Source organism: Drosophila obscura, unplaced genomic scaffold (genome assembly GCF_018151105.1).
Source record: "Drosophila obscura isolate BZ-5 IFL unplaced genomic scaffold, ASM1815110v1 contig_200, whole genome shotgun sequence".
In the NCBI taxonomy this organism is placed as follows: Eukaryota; Metazoa; Arthropoda; class Insecta; order Diptera; family Drosophilidae; genus Drosophila; species Drosophila obscura.
This window is the reverse complement of record NW_024542791.1, coordinates 3624078-3642852: the sequence shown is the minus strand read 5'-3', so window position 1 is coordinate 3642852 and position 18775 is coordinate 3624078. Positions and strand designations below refer to the sequence as shown.

The 18775-nt window shown below is 43.9% G+C and overlaps 1 protein-coding gene across 1 annotated transcript; it reads left to right on the top strand.

Moving 5' to 3' along the window:
- Nucleotides 1-16050: 16050 nt before the first annotated feature.
- LOC111076797 (cytochrome b5 domain-containing protein 1) lies at nucleotides 16051-17042 on the top strand. Its single transcript, XM_022370772.2, has 3 exons — nucleotides 16051-16298; nucleotides 16373-16738; nucleotides 16797-17042. The coding sequence occupies exons 1-3, from the start codon at nucleotides 16152-16154 to the stop codon at nucleotides 16929-16931; spliced, it is 648 nt and encodes a 215-aa protein (XP_022226464.2). The 5' UTR covers nucleotides 16051-16151; the 3' UTR covers nucleotides 16932-17042.
- The last annotated feature ends 1733 nt before the right edge of the window (nucleotides 17043-18775 follow it).

Below are 18775 nucleotides of genomic sequence, written 5' to 3'. Positions count from 1 at the left end.
ATCGAAATATATTAATTAATTAACTCGACGAAATGAAAGCAACAACCATGCGTAGACTATTGAACGGAACTTACACATAACAAATAACAACTAAATATAATAATGTTTAAACGGATTTCTCCATTAACTAACTATACATTATGCTACATAACATTATAACGTACCTTTATGCATATATACATATATATTTATCGATGTGTAGCAACCAAGTATGCCCATTATGTAGGGCTTATCTACACGAAAAAAAAACCCCCAACCAAAGCATTCCACATCAACCATTACCCAAATACTAGTTTCATTGATGGTGTAACATAGATATACAAAAACAAAACAAAACAAAACAAAAACATTTAACTAAACTAAACAAAATATACTAAATTAAATTAAAGACGATGCGGAAGACGATGTTTATGAACCCTTGTACCGAGAGGAATAAATACCCATACGGACAAATAGCTGACAAATGTCAGCCGACACACAGACGAGACGAGACAGAGACCGACCCCATAAAAAATATATACCTCGAAACAAAGCAAAAATTATCTCCTCGCAGAGAGGAGAGCCCCAAGTGTAGAAGCAACAAATAAGCGCCTGGAACTTGAGCTTTCCTTGCGGCGGAGACAGAGTCGAGTTGTGGGCCACAGTGGGAAAGATCTATAGAGAAAATGCGGGTGTTAGATGAATACAAAACCGTCGACCGACTCCGACTCCGACTGACTGACTGACTGACTGACTGACTGACTTCAGACGAACCCAGAAGGACAAACAGAATAATGGTTCGAGTTCCTAAACAAACGTAACCTTGACCCGCAACAGCCAAACGGACCAACAGACCCAGACCCAGACCCAGGACTACGACCAGGACATGCTGTAAATACGCACATCTTCGGACACCGAACTGACAGATGATACGAACGGACTACGCGACACACATATACTTAAATACATACTGAAATGGATGTCTTAACGGATGGAAATGGAGGGACACGCAACGGAAAGACGACTCTACGGACCGAATCGGACAGTTCTTAGTCTTAGGCCTACTACACAATGAGATTCTACTCGTCAAACGGGACAATAGCTAATGGGGAATACTACGGGGTGAGTGGTCACAGTCCGGCCGCCTGTACTCCGCCAGAGGAAAGATCAAGTAACGCACCAGGCGATTATTTAATAGATTAAATGAAAAAAGCTTCTTGCTAATTTGCCCACACAAAAATGGACGCAAAATTCTCTAACAAAAAATCTCGATGTGCTTATATAAATATCTATGTACAAGTATGTACCATAAGTATGTATTTTCATTGAGTTTGAGTTTGGTTAAAACGGAAGTTAATATACAAATACAAATAAATACAAAATTACACAGAAAGGCAACACTCGATCATAGCCGCCGGTATCTCCAGCATATATATGGAAAATTGAGAACAACATATGAAGAATATAAAGCGATTAATTAATTAATTTAAACAAAAAAAATGAGCAGGCTTTCATACATTTTTGGAAACACCTAAACCAAAAGTGACAAGAAAATAAAACTGATTAAGAGGGGCGATTAGCAGTTAAGTGAAACATTTAACAATATCGATGTGTATACAATATGCTAAAAACAAACTATATATACATATATATTCCGCAAAGTATAAATATATTTATCCATTTAGCCACTTGGCAATGATTGTGTTATTAAGCAAAAAACAAAACAAAACAAAGAAGAAAGCAAGAAAATACAATTGAAAAAAATGCAACAAAAAAATGGTAAAAACCAGCAAAAAATTATGCTGGCTGAGGCCACTAATATTTGACATTAACTAAAACTGATGACAAGAGAAAAAATGAATAAATCTATATATATATGTAATGAACAATACACACGAAACACACACGAAAAAAAACCCCAAAAGACACCTACAAGAAACCTACAACACAAATCCAAGACATGGAGCATACCTATTAAAGGTTTTTTGTGCAAAAACTAATTAAACTATGCAATTTAAGTGTTTTAAACATAAACATATATATTATATATACCAACACTTATTTATGAGAATTATATAACCGATATACATATATATATATGTCTAAAGTATATATATTAAACCCACATTAAATTTATTGGGGCGAAGAAGAAGAAGATCACACACGCAACGATCACAAATATGGTAAGAGGCAGAAGAAAACCCCCCAAAAGAAAACTATAGCGCCATTGTGTAATATGCGCTGCAAATACAAATTTAAAAACAAATACAAATAATGAACTAAAACGATGAACTATGAATGTAAAACCACATATATATTGTGCTGCATGTGTAAATGATATATTAAATGTAAAGTAAAACGAGAATACCTACGCTTGCACAGTGAAATACAAAAGAACGATGATCTGTGTGAGGGTAACGAGATGCAGAACAGAACCCGGTAATAATTACGATTACTATTATAATACAGAGCAAACAAAATAATAAAGAGACCCTTCAAGAAACTACAAAAAAAACAAACAAACACCCCCCATCCCACAGCAATCCACAGCAAAAACTCACATATAATTAACTATTTAGTTAGTTAGTTAAAAATGCACACAAATGCGATTTTGGTTTCCCCCCATGTTTCACTCAGTGTGGACTAACTATAGTCTCTTTGTGTGTCTAATTAAGAGAAAATTCGGGCGCTGCGGGCGCTCTAATTGAATAACTTTCAACAAGAAGAAAAAACCAAAAAAAAAAAACCAAAAAAGAAAATCTAACAAAATCACTGTAACAAAAACACCACTTACCGCCTACACTACAAGGCCCCTGCAAAGGTATTGTACTAAATACTAATAATAATAATAATCTGTAGCGTTGCTTAGCGCAATTACTAATACCTGCTAAATGCTACTAATACTACTACATATAATCCTGTACCATAATAGTCCACTTAGCATACTTAGCACACTCTGCACGCGTCCAACAAACTCCAAAACTCGATTCCCCCCACACGATAATGCGCATGCTTACATAGAAACTTTTCTCGAATTACTTTTTCTTATTAATTTATACATTTTTCAATAGTCGCATGCCACTCCCACTCCCACCCACACACAACCACACTGAACTCTGGGCGATTCAAATGTCTCCCAAAATGACACGCAACCAAATCCCCCAAAAAAAAAAAATGAACACATCAGGACGGTATATTTATGCATAGAAAATATATATAACCCATATACCTACCCCACATATATAAGGTATATACATATATATCGTACTCGTAATGATAATTGTAATTTGCAAAAAAGGAAACAAAAAACTGCTGTGCAGCAAAAAGCCACCAAGAAAACACTCCATGGAAGGATCCAGATCTAGAAAAGTGCTCAGCGCCTGCTAAGGCAATGACAAAGGCACACAAATTGAATTATAATTATATTATAATCACACACACAATTTTGAGCTAAACCGCTCACACAGCTCACAGACTCACACACTAACTTATATATTACCAACATACATATATACATATAGATAAATGCAAAAAACATTTCTTTGCAATCAGTACTCGGCTTTTCAGCTACCAAGAGAATACACAAATTAATAGACAGAGTTGCACGCGTTTATTGTAGCGAATTATCTCACATATATTTTTCGATCTCATAGAGACGCAGCGAATATTCATCAAATTTACTCAAACTTAAACAAAACAAATAAACTTAACCAATAGAATAGTGCACGCGGTTTATTTCAGTAAAATTTTTGCATTAGCAAGACACTAAACTAAATTAAAAGAAAAAGGTAGAAGTAGTTTTTTTTTTTCAGGCAAGAGAAGTTTTTTATTGGCGATACTCGTACTTAAAAAAAAAAATGCACTAGTAAGCAGTTTATTTCGGTCCGCAAAGTGACATACAAAGTATACCCACAATATTTCAATATTTAAAACATATAACCACAAGAATTTATTCAGATTTTAATCACATTATTCAATATTATAGTACATGCTACTCAAATATTTAATCCACATGTTTGCAACCATTACAACGCATTGAAAAACGTAAAAAAAAATTATAAAAGTAGAAAGAAAAAAGCGTGAAAAAAACATTATAAAAGTAGAAAGAAAAAAACGTGAAAAAAATGATAAAATTAGAGAGAAAAACGTAAAAAAAAAATGAGTTAATTAAAGTAGAGAAAACTCAATTCACAAGAGTTTTATTTGATGCCAGAAAGTGAGAGAGAGAGAGAGAGGAGAAGTGTTGAGGAGTGTTGATTGTAGATTTGCAATTATATTTAGAGCACCTTTTGTTTTCCGTTGTTGTCGTTAGTCGGTTTTCGGTCTACCGAACCTACCCCAAGCAGAACAACAACAACAACAAAGCCCCAGAGACCCAGTACGAGTAGCAGACTAACACAACCGTAGAACTAACGTATTAGTAGTAGCACCATTTTTTTTATTCGCTTAGCTAAACTTCAACCCTCTTTTTGCGCCTGCCTTGCCCTGCCCTGCCCTTTCCGCCTTTTCTTTTTTGCAGTTTATTGTCGCCGCGCCGCGCCGCGCTGCGCTGCGGCCGTCACCACCCATTGCGGGCATTGTGGTAGCAGGGAAGAGGGGACAAAAAAAAAAGGTGAACACCTAGAATAAAATCGGGGCACACAGCCAATTTTATATGCCAGCAGACCGGAGGTGGTTCGGCGGTTTGGTGGTTCGCTGTCTCGTGTGTGTGTGTGTGTGTGTGTGTGTATGCCGCCTCGCGTTTCGATTTCGATTTCATTCAGTTTTTGGCACACACCACATCATCGCTAGTCTGGCTGTTTCTGTTCGCCTGGTAGAGATGTCGGAACATTTCTTTGAAATGCCGAAATGAAAGGCAAAAAGCCGCCGCCGTGCAAACGCTTTGATGATTTTCCGCATGCCGACACTTCCACCACCACCACCACCAACACTCGGTGCCACTGCTGCCACTTCCTCCACTGCCAGACAGCCATATAGCCAGCCAGCCAGCCTGCCAGCCAGCCAGCCAGCATTGACGATGACGACAAGGAACGGGAACGCTTTGATGACGCTCTTCTGACCGCTGGATGATGATGTTTGCTGGTGTTTGGCCATGGCCGGCATATCAATTTAGGGGAGTGGCATGCGTGACGCTTAAACGAACGAGATTATAGACTCGACTCGCCTCGCATCTCCTCGCATCACCTCGACTCTCCTCTGTTCCTGTTCCTGTTTTTTTTTTCGCCGATGATGTGATGCCCCTGCTCCTCCAGCCAGCCAGCCAGCCAGCCAGCCACTGAGGCGGCTGTGGCAGGGACTCTGGCAGGGCAGAACCGCAGGCGCGGCACTCTCTTTGTTGTTCCAAGCGCACTCTGCTGGCTGGGCGTTGCCTAACAGTAACAGGAGCAGGAGCCGCAGCAGCAGCAGTAGCTTTCTGTTCGGTTCCTCTCAGTTGCATTCAAACAAATATCCATTAGAGGCACCCAGCAACCGGCACCCGGCACCCGGCACCCAGCACCCGGCACCTTCCTTGCGTAGCCCGTGGCATGCAGCATAGCATCCATTCTGGCAGCATTTAGTAATTTGATGCCACAACAGCATTGTGGGAGGCTTCATCACAGAGGAGTTTCGTCGAGGAGTGGAACAAGTTATTTTTAGCGTTCATGAAAGACAGTGGGGGGGAGGTGGGGTTAGTGGGTGTGCTAGGCCAAACAATTCAATATCAACTATGTTTTTCTCTCTGTTGAATGTCGGTTTGGAGGGGGTGTATAAATATGTTTTATATTCGTTTTTATTTATTATTTTTTATAATTTTTTTTGTGATTTTTACTATTCAAATCAGCAAAAATACAAAATATAAAAATTCAAGGGATTTACTTGTTTTATGCCTGTTGTCTCATTATTGGGAAAATGTCCTTTACGAAACGGGAGTGAAAGCACTGTAATATAAGCGGTAGGAAGTGTGAATAAATATGTACAGCGAAACAACAAATAATATTACTCATTCGGATTGGAGATTTTAGTTGAGAAATGCTAAGAATCATCCAAGTGGTATTAAAGGCTGCTGCACCGCACTATTGGTTTATTTTGCTTATTTTAACTATAAATTTGAATTCAAATGCGAAAACAGTGCTACCCATTCATGGCGCCATAAATAGTTTCATGGCAGCCAGCTTGTGTCAGATATGTGTCAAAACAGCGATAACAACCTATCAAAATTCGTTGCATATTTTTGGGCGGAAAAATCTTTGCTGAAAATGGTAAGAAGAAAAAACATTGGCATTTAAAAATGGGTTTACTTTTATCTTTTAAACTCCACTTAACGCGCGAGGTATGACCGATTTAAGGCAATTAAAAATGCCATTGTCTATTGCAAGTTTCATTCTTCTTTGAGTTCCATGCAACATGCAACTATGCAGCATTTTTGAACCGAACGCTAGGTTTTAGCCCTAAAAACTTGAATTTCAGTCCCACTCTAAGGATAGGCAAGCAGCAGATCTCGAGCCCCCAGAGGCCCCCGAAGGACAAAAAGGACATCCTGGACTTCCGATGAGAGTGAAACGATGCCGGGGACGATTAATATTGATAATATTATTATTAATTTCCTCATTGCTAGTTTATAATTTAGAATACAAAATATTTTCGAAACTACTTGGCCGGAAAAGAACAACAAAAACTTTGAAATTTTGTTATATATTTCTTAAAGAAAACAAGTGTATTGGAACGATTCATTCATATTAGAAATCGTAGAGTTCGACATGTTTTTTGTTTTGAAATCTTAAATAAATTAATCTAATGCAAATATTCCTGTCCAATGATCTCCTATAAACCAAGAAAATAAGTGCCCCCTGTACCCGACCAGACCGATGAATTATCTATAAAGATGCGCGAGTACGTGCTGTACAAGCAGATGAGCCATAATTTTCCATATAATCACACAAGTACATACATATGTACATATATACATATATGTATATGTACATATGTAAATGTCTTTTCACCAGAATCCGAATCCGTGTCGGGACAGGCGTCATATGAGTAGCGTAGCCGAAAAGTCGCGGGTGCTAAAAAATTAATTCTCAAAATTGAATAAATTACGCGAATTACGTAACAGGCGAACAGGAATGACAGCAGAAGCAGCAGCAGCAGCAGAAACAGTTTGTGTGGCAGCTGAGAAAACCGCTTAGGAAAACTCACTCGCTCCTTCTCACACACAGCCACACACACACACGTTCAGTCCGGGAAATGCTTTTCCTCCAAAAAGTCAAAAGTATTAAGTACGTGCAAAAAGCAGCAGCAGCAGCAGCCGGCGTGCCACTCGAGGAGATAAAGAGAGCAGAACTAAGGGGAGACAGAGAGACAAAGAGAGAGAGAGAGAGAGCTGTGGAGGGAAGGAGCCATAAAACATTTTTCATTGCCACAGTAGCCAGGCGGAGGGGTGGCTTCTTAAGGGGGTTGCAAATGGATGTCGCACTATCGGGAAATGCTCAGACGGAGCACCAGAGGGCGAGAGAGAGAGGGAGCGAATGAGCCGGAGCCGGAGCCGGAGCACCAGTAAGGGGGATGAGATGGCTGCCCTGCCTGATGGCGGTGCTGTGGCGTGTGTGGAGAATCATCAAAGGTTGCCGCTGCGGCTTTTCCGCCTTTGTGGCAAATCCTCAAAGGAATTTTCCGATATTTGTAGCAGGCGACCAGCATGCAGCAGCAGCCAAACTTGACCAAAGAAAAACCAAATACTCTCACACACACTCTCGACCCCCGACCGACATCACATCGAATTTTCCGACGTTTTCTTTTTTTTTTTTTTCGTTTCTCGTGTTCGTTTTCGTTTTTGCGCTTTGGGGAGAAAATTCGCTTTTCATATGTGGCTGCCACAGAGCACACAGAGAGAAAGAGAGATAAACAGACACACACACACACACAGCACGTGAGTTATCGATGGATGATGCTGTCGTGTGGTGGGGGGGGCAGATGACGTCGATCCATTTGGCCTGGGAGAGAGAGCTTTCGCCTCTCTAGCTTTTCCCCGTGACGCCATACGCCATACGCCAAGACGACTTCCTACTGACTGCCTGACATCGGGAATCGTAATGAATGGGATGGATGGTCATGGCGATGGTGGTCTGGTCGCTGTCCCAGGTATTAGGCAGCATTTTTACGAGCTGGGCAAAAGCCTTCGGACGGCTACCAAATTTGGCAGCCCATAAAAAATCTCATTAATGTGGCAAACCAAAAAGGCCTGACATAAACATTAAAATTTGATGAAAAGAAAACATGCCAGCATTAAAATAAAACAGCACAAAGAGAGACACCCAAAGAGACACACACAAAGCAACAATTTTGGATCCACCATTCGCATAAATTTAAGCGAATCAAAGAAATCGATTATCAGGCTGCATAATGATTGAATTTGCTGCGAATTAAAAGAGCTGTCTGAGGCAGGCATCAATGGGGAACGATGAGTGTGCAATATGGAGTGTAAGTATTGCCTGGGGGTCAGGGACTCCCCACTGTGCAAAGGCGTTGCTAGGAAATGGAATGGGGCAAGTGTGGAGCAGCTGGCCAGCATTCTTAAGCGGTTGGATTATATTTGAAAAATTCCAATAGTTTCCCATAGCCATAAAGGTTGTAGAGTAAAGATATTTTAAATGATATTTTATGCCTATATTATGGTTACTCGAACTTCATTGGAGGGCACACAAACTTCGTCACAGATCAGTGAGCAGTGCCCTCGTTTATTGGTGTTGCTATTGGCACACTGCTGTGGCATTTGGTGTGAGCTAATGCCAGTGTCAGCAGCTGGCCCATAACCCCGCCGCCCAGCCAGTCTATATTTGGCACATCACCGACACCGACACCGACCCATGCCCGCCGTGCCAGGGTAGGGCTAAGGCTGATCCTGATGCTGAGGGTGAGGGTGAGGGCGATTCAACACAATCATTCCGCTCGCTGAACCATTTGGCGCGTGCTCAAATACTGCCATCAAAACACTCACCAGACAGTTGGCCAAATGCCGTTTTGTTTAGTCTGCTCTGCTCTCTCAAAACAAATGTTCAATTGAAACTTTTTCTTTGTTTTGCACACTCCGCAGTGCCTGCCGGAGAGATGATATGTTGATGCCGCAGCAGACGGCGAGGCGTCGGAAATTTTCGCACGGAATGGCCCCGGGGAAACGTGCTCAGAATCAGCCTTCAAATAATTTAAGTACTGGAAATCGAATGGTAACATATGTATGGGTATGCATATGGCTATTGGTATGGGCTAGTCCATAATGAGGTGACTTCTGTGGTAGGTTATTAGAGAATAGAATGAGTAGAGTGTGGACAGTTGAAATATTCAGTTAAAAAGTTTAGAAGAGCAAAAAATTATAGAGAAATTAAATTCATCAATCGATGAAGCTTTGAGTGTGAAGTACAGTCTTTAGTTTCACTTTTCTACTGTCAGATCCTTCATTTAGCGCCCAACTTTACTATAATCACGCGACAAAGTATATAATCTCGCAACCAAATCGAATTATGCTCGCATATCGGTCTCCACATTCCTCTCCCACAGAACGAAATCCACCATGGAGTGAGTACTCCAGAGGAGAGCAGACAAGTGTTGTGGTCTGGAAAATAAACTCCACACAAATTGGCACTTGTTTTAAGCATGAGAGAACATGGGGGGGACATGGGCACAGAAATTCAATAAATATCAATAAAAAATATTTAAAGAGCAAACTCGAGGCAGCATCAAAAGCAGCTCGGCCGCCTCGCAAAGGGGCAGCATCAGCCAGCCAGAGCAGAAAAGACAACAAATTCGTACTGCAACAGAGTCAGTAAACAACAGCAGAGGGGACAGCAATAACGGTAATCATATTAACTGAGCGAGCGAAAAGTTTAATTGAATTGCCCAAAAATAAAGAGGGAGAGGGAGCACAACGGATGCGCTGAGATGATTGCAAAAAATATGCGAACTTGTCGACTGCTCGAGACGACAATGTGAAACGCCAAAAAGGAATTTTTGCTTAATGGCAACAACAACAACAACAACAACAACCGCGAGTGGAGAGCAACAACAGCGACAAGAGCAGCAGCAACAATGCCTGGCAATTAAGTGCCATGAATGGCAGGAAGCTGCTGGCTTCGGGGGAGCTGCAACAGAGGCGGCGCGACCTTGCAATGTCGCAACGTGAATGGAGACACTGCCAGAGAGCGAGCGAGTAGATGGCTATGGGATGGGGGAGCCTCCGAAGTTGGGGCTGCCTGTTAACTTTGCCGCCATTTGTCTGCTGGCTGTTGTTAACTGGCAGCCACTAACTGTTAACTGGGTCTGGGGCTTGGGCTTCGGCCTGGGCCTGGGCCTGGGCTTGGGCTTGGCCGCCCCCAACTGCATTCCAACATGCCATGCGAAAGCCCCGAGTCGTGTCTAACTGCATGTTGCATGCCACTTCCATGACAAAGTACCCCACAGACGGAGTCTCCGTCTCAGTCTTCGTCTTCGTCTTCTCGTCTATTGCTGGGCCATAAAATTATTGCTAATCATAATGCAATTTGGAACCGTTTTTGAGGCAGGCCAACTGACATTTTGCGCTGGCCCCAGGAAGCTGTTTCTGCCATTTTCTTCTGCCTCTGCAAGGTGTCGACTGCAACGCTGATTGCTCAAAGTGAATGTCGAGCTGCGGTTGGAGGTTTGCTGGGGACAGGGTATGATGCCCTGCAGAACAATGTGTTCCATTAAGTTGGCATTAATTGGGAGCTCTCGTAAGGGAATAATGTTAACAAATGAGCTCTGATTGAGGAGAACAACTCAACTCATTCATGGCACAACATTTTGTTTAATTGCATTTATTTCAGGAAGATTTTTTCTCAAATTAATTAAATGAATAATTCAAAATTATAGTAAGCCCTACCTTATTTATGTTGGAAGCATCAGAAATAAAGGCTTCTATCTTCTATGGATTTTACTCCATTCTTATTTTTTTATTTGCTATAAGTTTTAAGCAGTGATCTATGGATTTAATTTCGATGGGAAAAGTGCCACCTTTCTGCTAACAGATGTTATTTATTCAAACCTCCAGATGTACTGCATCCCTCCCAGCTTGCTCGGAACAAAACGATTTCAGCTATGATCCGCAGAAACCTAAAACCGTTTTGTCCCATATGCTGGCAAAATTACGCGTATTATTTATTGAGATTTGCGCAGGCGCACCGCTTGAAGCATATGTACCTACAATATATATATAAGATATAGGAACAGTTGTGTGGGATGAACATGAACTCCCTCCCCTTAGATAGCAATCAGAAACTCCCTCTAACATGTAGACAGATCGCGGGTAGTCCAGTCCTATGCGCAGGCGCCCCCTGCTCCCAAGCAGGATAACAGTTGGCCAGAGCATTGTTGCTTCTGCTCATACATATACATATGTATGTATGTATCATGGGTGCTGGCTGATATCATCTTGCCCTGCCCTTCTAATGAATTACGGCACACTTTTCAATTAGTTGCATATTTACACAATAATTTTGATGATGCCAGAGAAACGCATAGAGATGTACCCCTGCGATAGACAAAGGTCGTCACGTTCAATATGACAGGAGAGACAGAACAGAGGGAGAGGGAGAGCAGACTGAGTCTGTCTGCGGGTGAGCGATGCCTGTGGACACCGTCAGCTGTTGCCACTTCTGGCTTGGGGGTGTTGACTATAATGCAGCCACCCTGTGGTCACATTTAATTGTTTTGTCTGCTTGTCTGTTGTAGAAAAGGTGAAACGTTGTGGGAGGTAGAACCTCCATAGAATGGTGTCTGGCATACGGCAAAGTTATTATGTGTGCAACAATACAGGGAATTACTTTTATATATGTATATATAATTGGATGGGCCGAATGTATTTAGATGTTAGTTTGGTGCGGTGTATTACGGAGAACTCTGGAAAAGGTACATATTCATATAATTGGGTGGATTTGATGTAGAGGAACTAAGGAGAATGATTATTCAGTTTAATATACATAAAGTTTATTATGGTGTATTATTAATACTTAGTACAGCGGCAGAACAATAGCGAAAGGTGTGTGTATGTGATAGCGAAAGAGATAGAGAGAGTTAAATGAGTGCCAGAGCAAGACTACTCAAGAGCAGCGAGCCCGTGCCCGAAGCGAGGCTTTGACAGATCGACTAGAGCGCGACAGATCGAGAGAGCGCGACAGATCGAGGGAGCGATAAGGAAAGCAAAGCAGAGCCAGAAAGGCGCGAGATGAAGACGCGAGAGAGCGGCTGCATATGCTCGCTGTCATGCGGGAGCATATCTACATACGTACATATTTACATACTTATGCATGTGTAGCTACAATGTGGTACAGTAGGCAGTGCAAATGCCGAACAATAATTGGGCTCAACTCTCCTGCTGCACCACTGACTGTGCTCTCTCTTTCCCTCTATTGCTCTTCGTCAACGAATGATACTTTGGCCGCCTTATTAGCTGTTTGTATTAAATTGTTTGCTTTAATTGTAATCCATAATTATTGCCTGAACTCATCAGACGAAGAAATTAATAAATTAATTTCTCAAGAGACTTAATTCCGCCTTAGTTAAAGTGCAAAAAGTACAAATGCACATGTTTAGCATATTTAGCTAATGGCAGAACTTGACTTGCTGCAGATTAGTTGGCGCCGTTGCTTTGTCAATATGTCAAGGCAATCGGACAGGCAGAGACTCGCAGATCTCCGCGCTTTACCCACAATTGGACTTGGACTCTCGTACTTGTTCTCGTTTGCCTACGTACCACACGGACTGTGATTGCAATTGCCATTTGAATTAAGTATTGGAAAAGTAGGGGAATGCAAAAAATCGGAAATTAAAAAAAAATATATGTATATACTCGTGTCTGCAGCTGCAGCAGTTTTTTTTGTCGCTAAACTTGCAATTGTGTTGTGAGTTTGTTTTTTTTTTTTGTGTTTCTTTTTGTTTGGTGCAATATAATTGCAGCCTCTCTCTGGGGGCACAAGTACAATGACGAGGACGTAGACGGGGACGGGGACGGCGACTGATGCTGGCCCTGGCCCTCAAGTGCACACTTCCTGTCATTTGCATTAACAAAGTACGAGGAGTATTTTTTTTTTTACTTTACTTTTTTTTTACTTTTTTACTGCTTTACTGCTAGTTTTTATTTATTTTCATAACGCACACTTAATGGGCCTCTGATCTGACAAAAGCCTGTGGGCCAATGCATTGCATTGTTCGATTCGTAACGGGGCCTGGTTCCAAGTGCCACATTCGGGGTCCCTGGCTGCGACTGCGCGTGACGCACGTGGCTCAGCGTGGAGCGGTGCAGTGCGTAGGGGTTGGCACTGAGCATCGGTTCGCTATATGGACCCTTGGGGTTGCTCATTGCAGCCCGCAGCATTTACCAGTTTCGAGTTTTATTTGGCTTCGCCTGCATTGTTGCAGCGTCTCGCTTGTGCCTGCCACACGCACACACGGCTGTGCCCCTGCCTCCTTGACCCAAAACCCAAAACCCAAGACACATCAGACCCATTAGACCAGCAGCAAAGGCAGCCACAACAGCAACAGCAGCAGCTGCAGCTGCAGGGGCAGGGCAACCAACAGCAACCATCAAGCTCCTTGGGCAGAGAGATCAAGACGAGCAGGAGAACGAGGAGGAGGACTGGCGTGTCAAATGAACAACCAGGCAGCCAGCTGTTGCCATTCCACTAAATCAAAACGAGCCGGCGTGCAAACAAATTAAGAATAGGAAACCCAAACTCATTGTGGGCTAGGAAAAATGGGAAAACTCTTGCTCAGCATATGTGGCAGCTTCACAGTTGACTTGGAGGCAATTAGCAGGGACTCGCACCCTTGCTGGCCAGCACTTTTCACTTTGTGGCCACCGCCCATGCAAATAGTCCTGAGTGGCTGTTGATCAGCAGTCCAACCCACAGACACCAGCAGCACAGTACCAGAGACACCACAGCCACCACTGACTGGTGAGTGAGTCCTTTCATCCACTGTTTCGCCACCACACTGGCAGCTGGCATTCGTGCTGCAATCCTTGTCAGGGTCTAGCTGTTTTTATATATATGGTTTTCTGTATCCTTTTCTTGTCTGTATTTAACATTTGTCAACAATTTGCTGTTCGGTTTGGTGCCTCTTTCAAGGGTTATTCCAAGGGTTATACTCGTATATAGCCTGAAGGTACAGTTTGTCACAAATGGAGATCTTCTGAGGTATTTGTGGAGAAATGTGCGTGGATCGCTGCTATAATCATTTACACAGAGGTTTGGCATGCCCATTGGTTGCTGTTTCAGCTCCATATACTTTTACAGGATATCCTTTTATCAGTCAATTCATCTGACACAATTTTTGTCTGCGTTTTCAGACTGTTGCGTGATTAATTGCCGTTTGCTGTGGCATTTGCTGTTGGCCCTGCTGTTGCCCGAAGGATTGCCTTTGTGTTGTTTTGGCATTGCCAAAAAGGATGCCGCTTTTATTGGGGCAAGGCCAAGCCCATATAATTGCTGACTGATGCCGTCTGCGGCTGTGGTTATCCATCCACCAACAGCTGCTGCTGCTGCAATCACGCAGCCTGCTTCAAGCGACAGACAGACAGCCTTGTGGCAATATTAAAATCCACTCAGAGCGACGCGTGGCGCCGACACATAAACCAATTAAAGTAAACATTAAGCATTCGGATATCTGTAAATCCTTTTAGCACTAAATCCATAATTGCAATATGAGATGCCACTCGAGGCGGGCCGCACAGTATCCTTTCGTTTGCTAGGGTGCTACGCTACCCCTTCCTGGCCACCTATGCAGGGGTATATTGTGTATTGTTTGGTCATGTTTTGTGTACACACTCTCCTCTCACTGGCCGTTGCCAGGGCAAATCCCTGGACTCCTGTGTCTGCGCATGCGCAACGGAAGGCGGCAGCTGCGGGCCCGCCAGGTCGCTGACTTTGTAATCCTGCGGAAGTTGATTTTATCACGTGTGTCCATTAGTTTGTTGTTACCTTTTGGTAGCTGCCACTGCCCCCCCAGACAGCGGCGCATAGTTCAAAGTTCAGTTGGGAAAATGAAACTGAAACTGAAATTGAAACCATTCGACAGGATGCAAAGGGGTGAGCAGTTTTTCCTACTACTTTTTTTCGAAATATAGTGGAAGTGGAAGAGGTCAGCAGGAGAGGTAAAACCTTCTGTTGATTGGAGGAATTTCATAGCCTAAAACTTTATTAGTTTTGGCTTACCTATAAAATGATCGCCTAATTATTCAGAGACCAAATGGAAACTTTTGAATGCACTTTGGACGAGACAAAAATTAGCCCTTAGGCCTGATCACTTCATTGCACTTCGAATCTTCTATAAGCCGCCAAAATATTTTTAAAAAATCAAAAACCCCGCTTTGTTGACCCTGCGCAGTTTCATAATGTTTACTCAGCTTCTGCAACGCGTATCTTCACAACAATATATGAATTGAACACAAAATTGTTCGACTTTTTACAGGATTTTTGATTGGTGCTGATAGCATGGATATACCCAAAGATATAGCCACCCAAAGTTTCAGTTTAATGCATCGACTGTCACGCCAGAACATCCAAAAGTCAGAGACATTTTGTGGCATCCCATAAGTCTCGCACACCACCCCACACTCCTCTGACCACTGAATAGCTGAAGCTCCATGAGCTTGGGAACAAGCTGCAGGGAAATATTTCAAAGTGCAGTGCACTCATCAATAAGAATGTCTGGAGTGTGGCGTGGAGTGTGGCGTGTGGAGTGTCTGTAACCTCCGGAGGTTAGACCAAAACTAAAAATGCCATCAGTCATTAATCTAATTTTGTTTCTATTTATGGCCAGCGATTGATGGGGCCAGGCAACCGGCGACGACTTGACAATTGGCGTCTAATTATGCAATGGCATCCCGAAAGCCAGATGCCACTCGAGCGGCTGCGGCTGTGGCTGTGGCTGAAATTAATTGGCCTGCCCGACAGTCAGCCGCCATGATGGCATTCGAGGCGATAAGATCCGAGCTCCCGAGAGACAGAGAGAGAGATCATTTGCCCCTGCCCATTGGCAGCGGCAACGCAGTTGGCAACGTTAGAACAGTCAGAGAATTAATGGGCCGAGTCGAAGGGGCTTCCAACAGTTTTGTCAGTCAAATCAAATCAAATTATATTCATTACATTCGCATATTCACGCGGTGTGTGTGTCTGAGAGTCTGTGAGATGGAACAACCAATTAATAAACTGCGATACTATCTGAGGGATGAGATAGTGCTGCACAACAAGAAGGACGACTGCTGGATCAGCATACACAACAATGTCTACGATCTGACGGCCATGATACGCGATCGTTTCGATCACTGGAATAGCGTAGGGCACTCGCACTCGCACTCCCCTGAATAGACCTAGACTTAGACTTAGCCCCCCCATTGAATCTTCTGCAGAACATGGACTATCTGGTGGCACATGCGGGCAAGGATCTGACACATTTCTTCCATGAGAACGGGGAGCCACGCACGGAGATATCGGCCAGAACTGGCCGTCCCCGTGTTCTCTTTCCGCCCATACTGGAGGTGGCACTCAGCGAGTTTGCCAAGACCAGTGGCGCCATGTGGAGTCAGGATCCCCTCTATCACATTGGCAGAGTGACGCAGCGGGCACGCCTCATACGCATCATCAATGCGCTGACGGCCCAGACCCTGTTCCTGACGGTGTGCAACGAGGACAGCATCTACGACATCCAGCAGAAGTACAAGCAGCGCTACAATCACCATGCGGGCAGCTACGAGTGGCGCAAGTTCTCCCATGGAGTAAGTTCATCTCTGGCTCTCTCTCTTGGTCCCCTCCTTAAATGATGTCTCCACACAGGGCACGGCCTGCGGGCAGCTCGACCTGAGCGGCACCTTGGACGAGAACGGTCTGACGGATGAGGAGGAGAGCTCTGTGGATCTGCCACCGCCCTCCATTTGGCTGTACTACACAGATGATATAACCATTGCTTGAGTCTTGGGTTCGGTTTTTATTGGAAATTCGTTGTGCTGCAGGCCAGACTGCAACTTGGGCTGGCCACTCCGTTTAGAATACAATTTAAGAACAAATTTCAACAAATGTCATGGTCCACCTAAGAGGGTAATAGGTCGGGGCAGGTTTTATCTCTTCTGGCTGTGGCATATTGCTCCTGGGTGCTGGATTCGGGTGCTGCTCTGGCCTCTGGACTCGAAATTATGCGGGCTGATGGAGCTGGAGCTGTGAACTCGTGTATGACGAGTCGGGGGGTGTCTGCGCCTGCGCCTGCGCCTGCAGCTGCCCAGTTGGCACGCGTTGGCAGCTACCACACGGCCACCACTGGCCCTGCCACTGCCACTGCCCCTGACTTTGCTCCTGCCCCTGCCCAAAACGGTGCTGCTTGGAGTGCTTACTGAACTGTAAACTGTTTTTCCAGTCCTATGCCAGCATTTGCCCTGCCTAGAGTTATGGCTTATGATTCTTGGAAGCTCTCCTCTGCCCCTCCACTCCGCCACTGGGTACGCCCACTTGCGTTGGATCTCTCCGTTGGGGGTTTTGTGGTTTTGCGCTTGGGAGTGCTTTGTCTTGTGGCCTGACTACCTCCTCCTCCGTCTCTTGTGCTTATCTTGCGCGCATAAATAATTAATTTCAGACTCATTTTGCTTAATAATTCTCTTTTTATACCCGTACTCAAAAAAGAGTTAAGGGGTATATTAGATTTGTGGTAAAAGTGGATGTGTGTAACGCAGAGAAGGAAACGTTTCCGACCCCATAAAGTATATAATCTTGATCACATAGCCGAGCGATATGCCGCTGTGCCGCTGTCTGCTGCGCTGTCTGCTGCTGGCTGTGCTCGATGAGCGCCGACCAAAGAGCTGGGCACCAAATTGGTTCCGACCAGTGACACCTGCTACAGGATGCCCCGCCCCCCGCCCCCACGGACGAACGGGGCCGGTACAAGCAGATGGATGACCAACCGCGCACTGAATGACGGATCATAATTATGCCAGAATGAAATATTTAGTTGCTCCCCCCCCCCGCCGACAACAACCATTCCCCGCCCACACCGCCGCGTTCAGGCCCCAGGGGTGTAGAAGAGGACAACACAGTAGATGTATAATAGCATTTTATAGAGGCAAAATTAAAGTAAAATTTTTTTTTTTAAAATTAAAAAACATAACCAAAAGTGTATGTATACTGACTACGGGTATAGCGGCCCGAAACGACCACACCCCCGTTTTGTTTTGTTTAGTTGTTTAATTGCAAACCAGTTTGCTGCGCTGCCATAAATGGTAGTCTGGTGGGGCTCTGCTCTGCTCTGCTCTGTTCTGCTCTGTTCTTAATTTACATTGAGCAAGCGACGTGTGACAAAGAGGCCACAATACCCCCCCTCAGACACTAGGCACAGGCACAGGCACTCGAGCAATGTTGTTGAAATATTTACAGCCGCCAATCTGTGTGTGTAGGATTTTTGACAAGCCGCTCGAAGGCACTTTGGCACTCGAAGGTTGCGGATATATCAATTCATCAGATACTTTCCCATGCTGCAAATCCACACAAAACAACAACAAAAACCAGCTAAAGGGAATCAATAGCCAAAGCCCAAAGTCTCAGCCTCAGTCTCAGTCTCAGCCTCAAGACATGCACAATCTTGTGAAATATTGTTCGCAGATACCTGTTTCAGAATCCCTCTGGTACCTGACCAGCGATGACTCACCTGCGAACACGTTTGTGCATGTCGTGGCCTGGGAACAGGAGCAACTCCAACCATATCGCATACTGCTGGCTGGCTGGCTAACCTGTCCTGCCCCTGTCTGGGGCTCCACAAGCTACGCAGCGGG

Bases quoted from the DNA above. Each gene is read 5' to 3' on its own strand.
- LOC111076797 (XM_022370772.2), top strand. From the start codon at position 16,152: ATGGAACAACCAATTAATAAACTGCGATACTATCTGAGGGATGAGATA. The intron at 16,299-16,372 runs GTAGGGCACTCG...AATCTTCTGCAG, and splicing joins GTTTCGATCACTGGAATAGC to AACATGGACTATCTGGTGGC. The intron at 16,739-16,796 runs GTAAGTTCATCT...GTCTCCACACAG, and splicing joins GGCGCAAGTTCTCCCATGGA to GGCACGGCCTGCGGGCAGCT.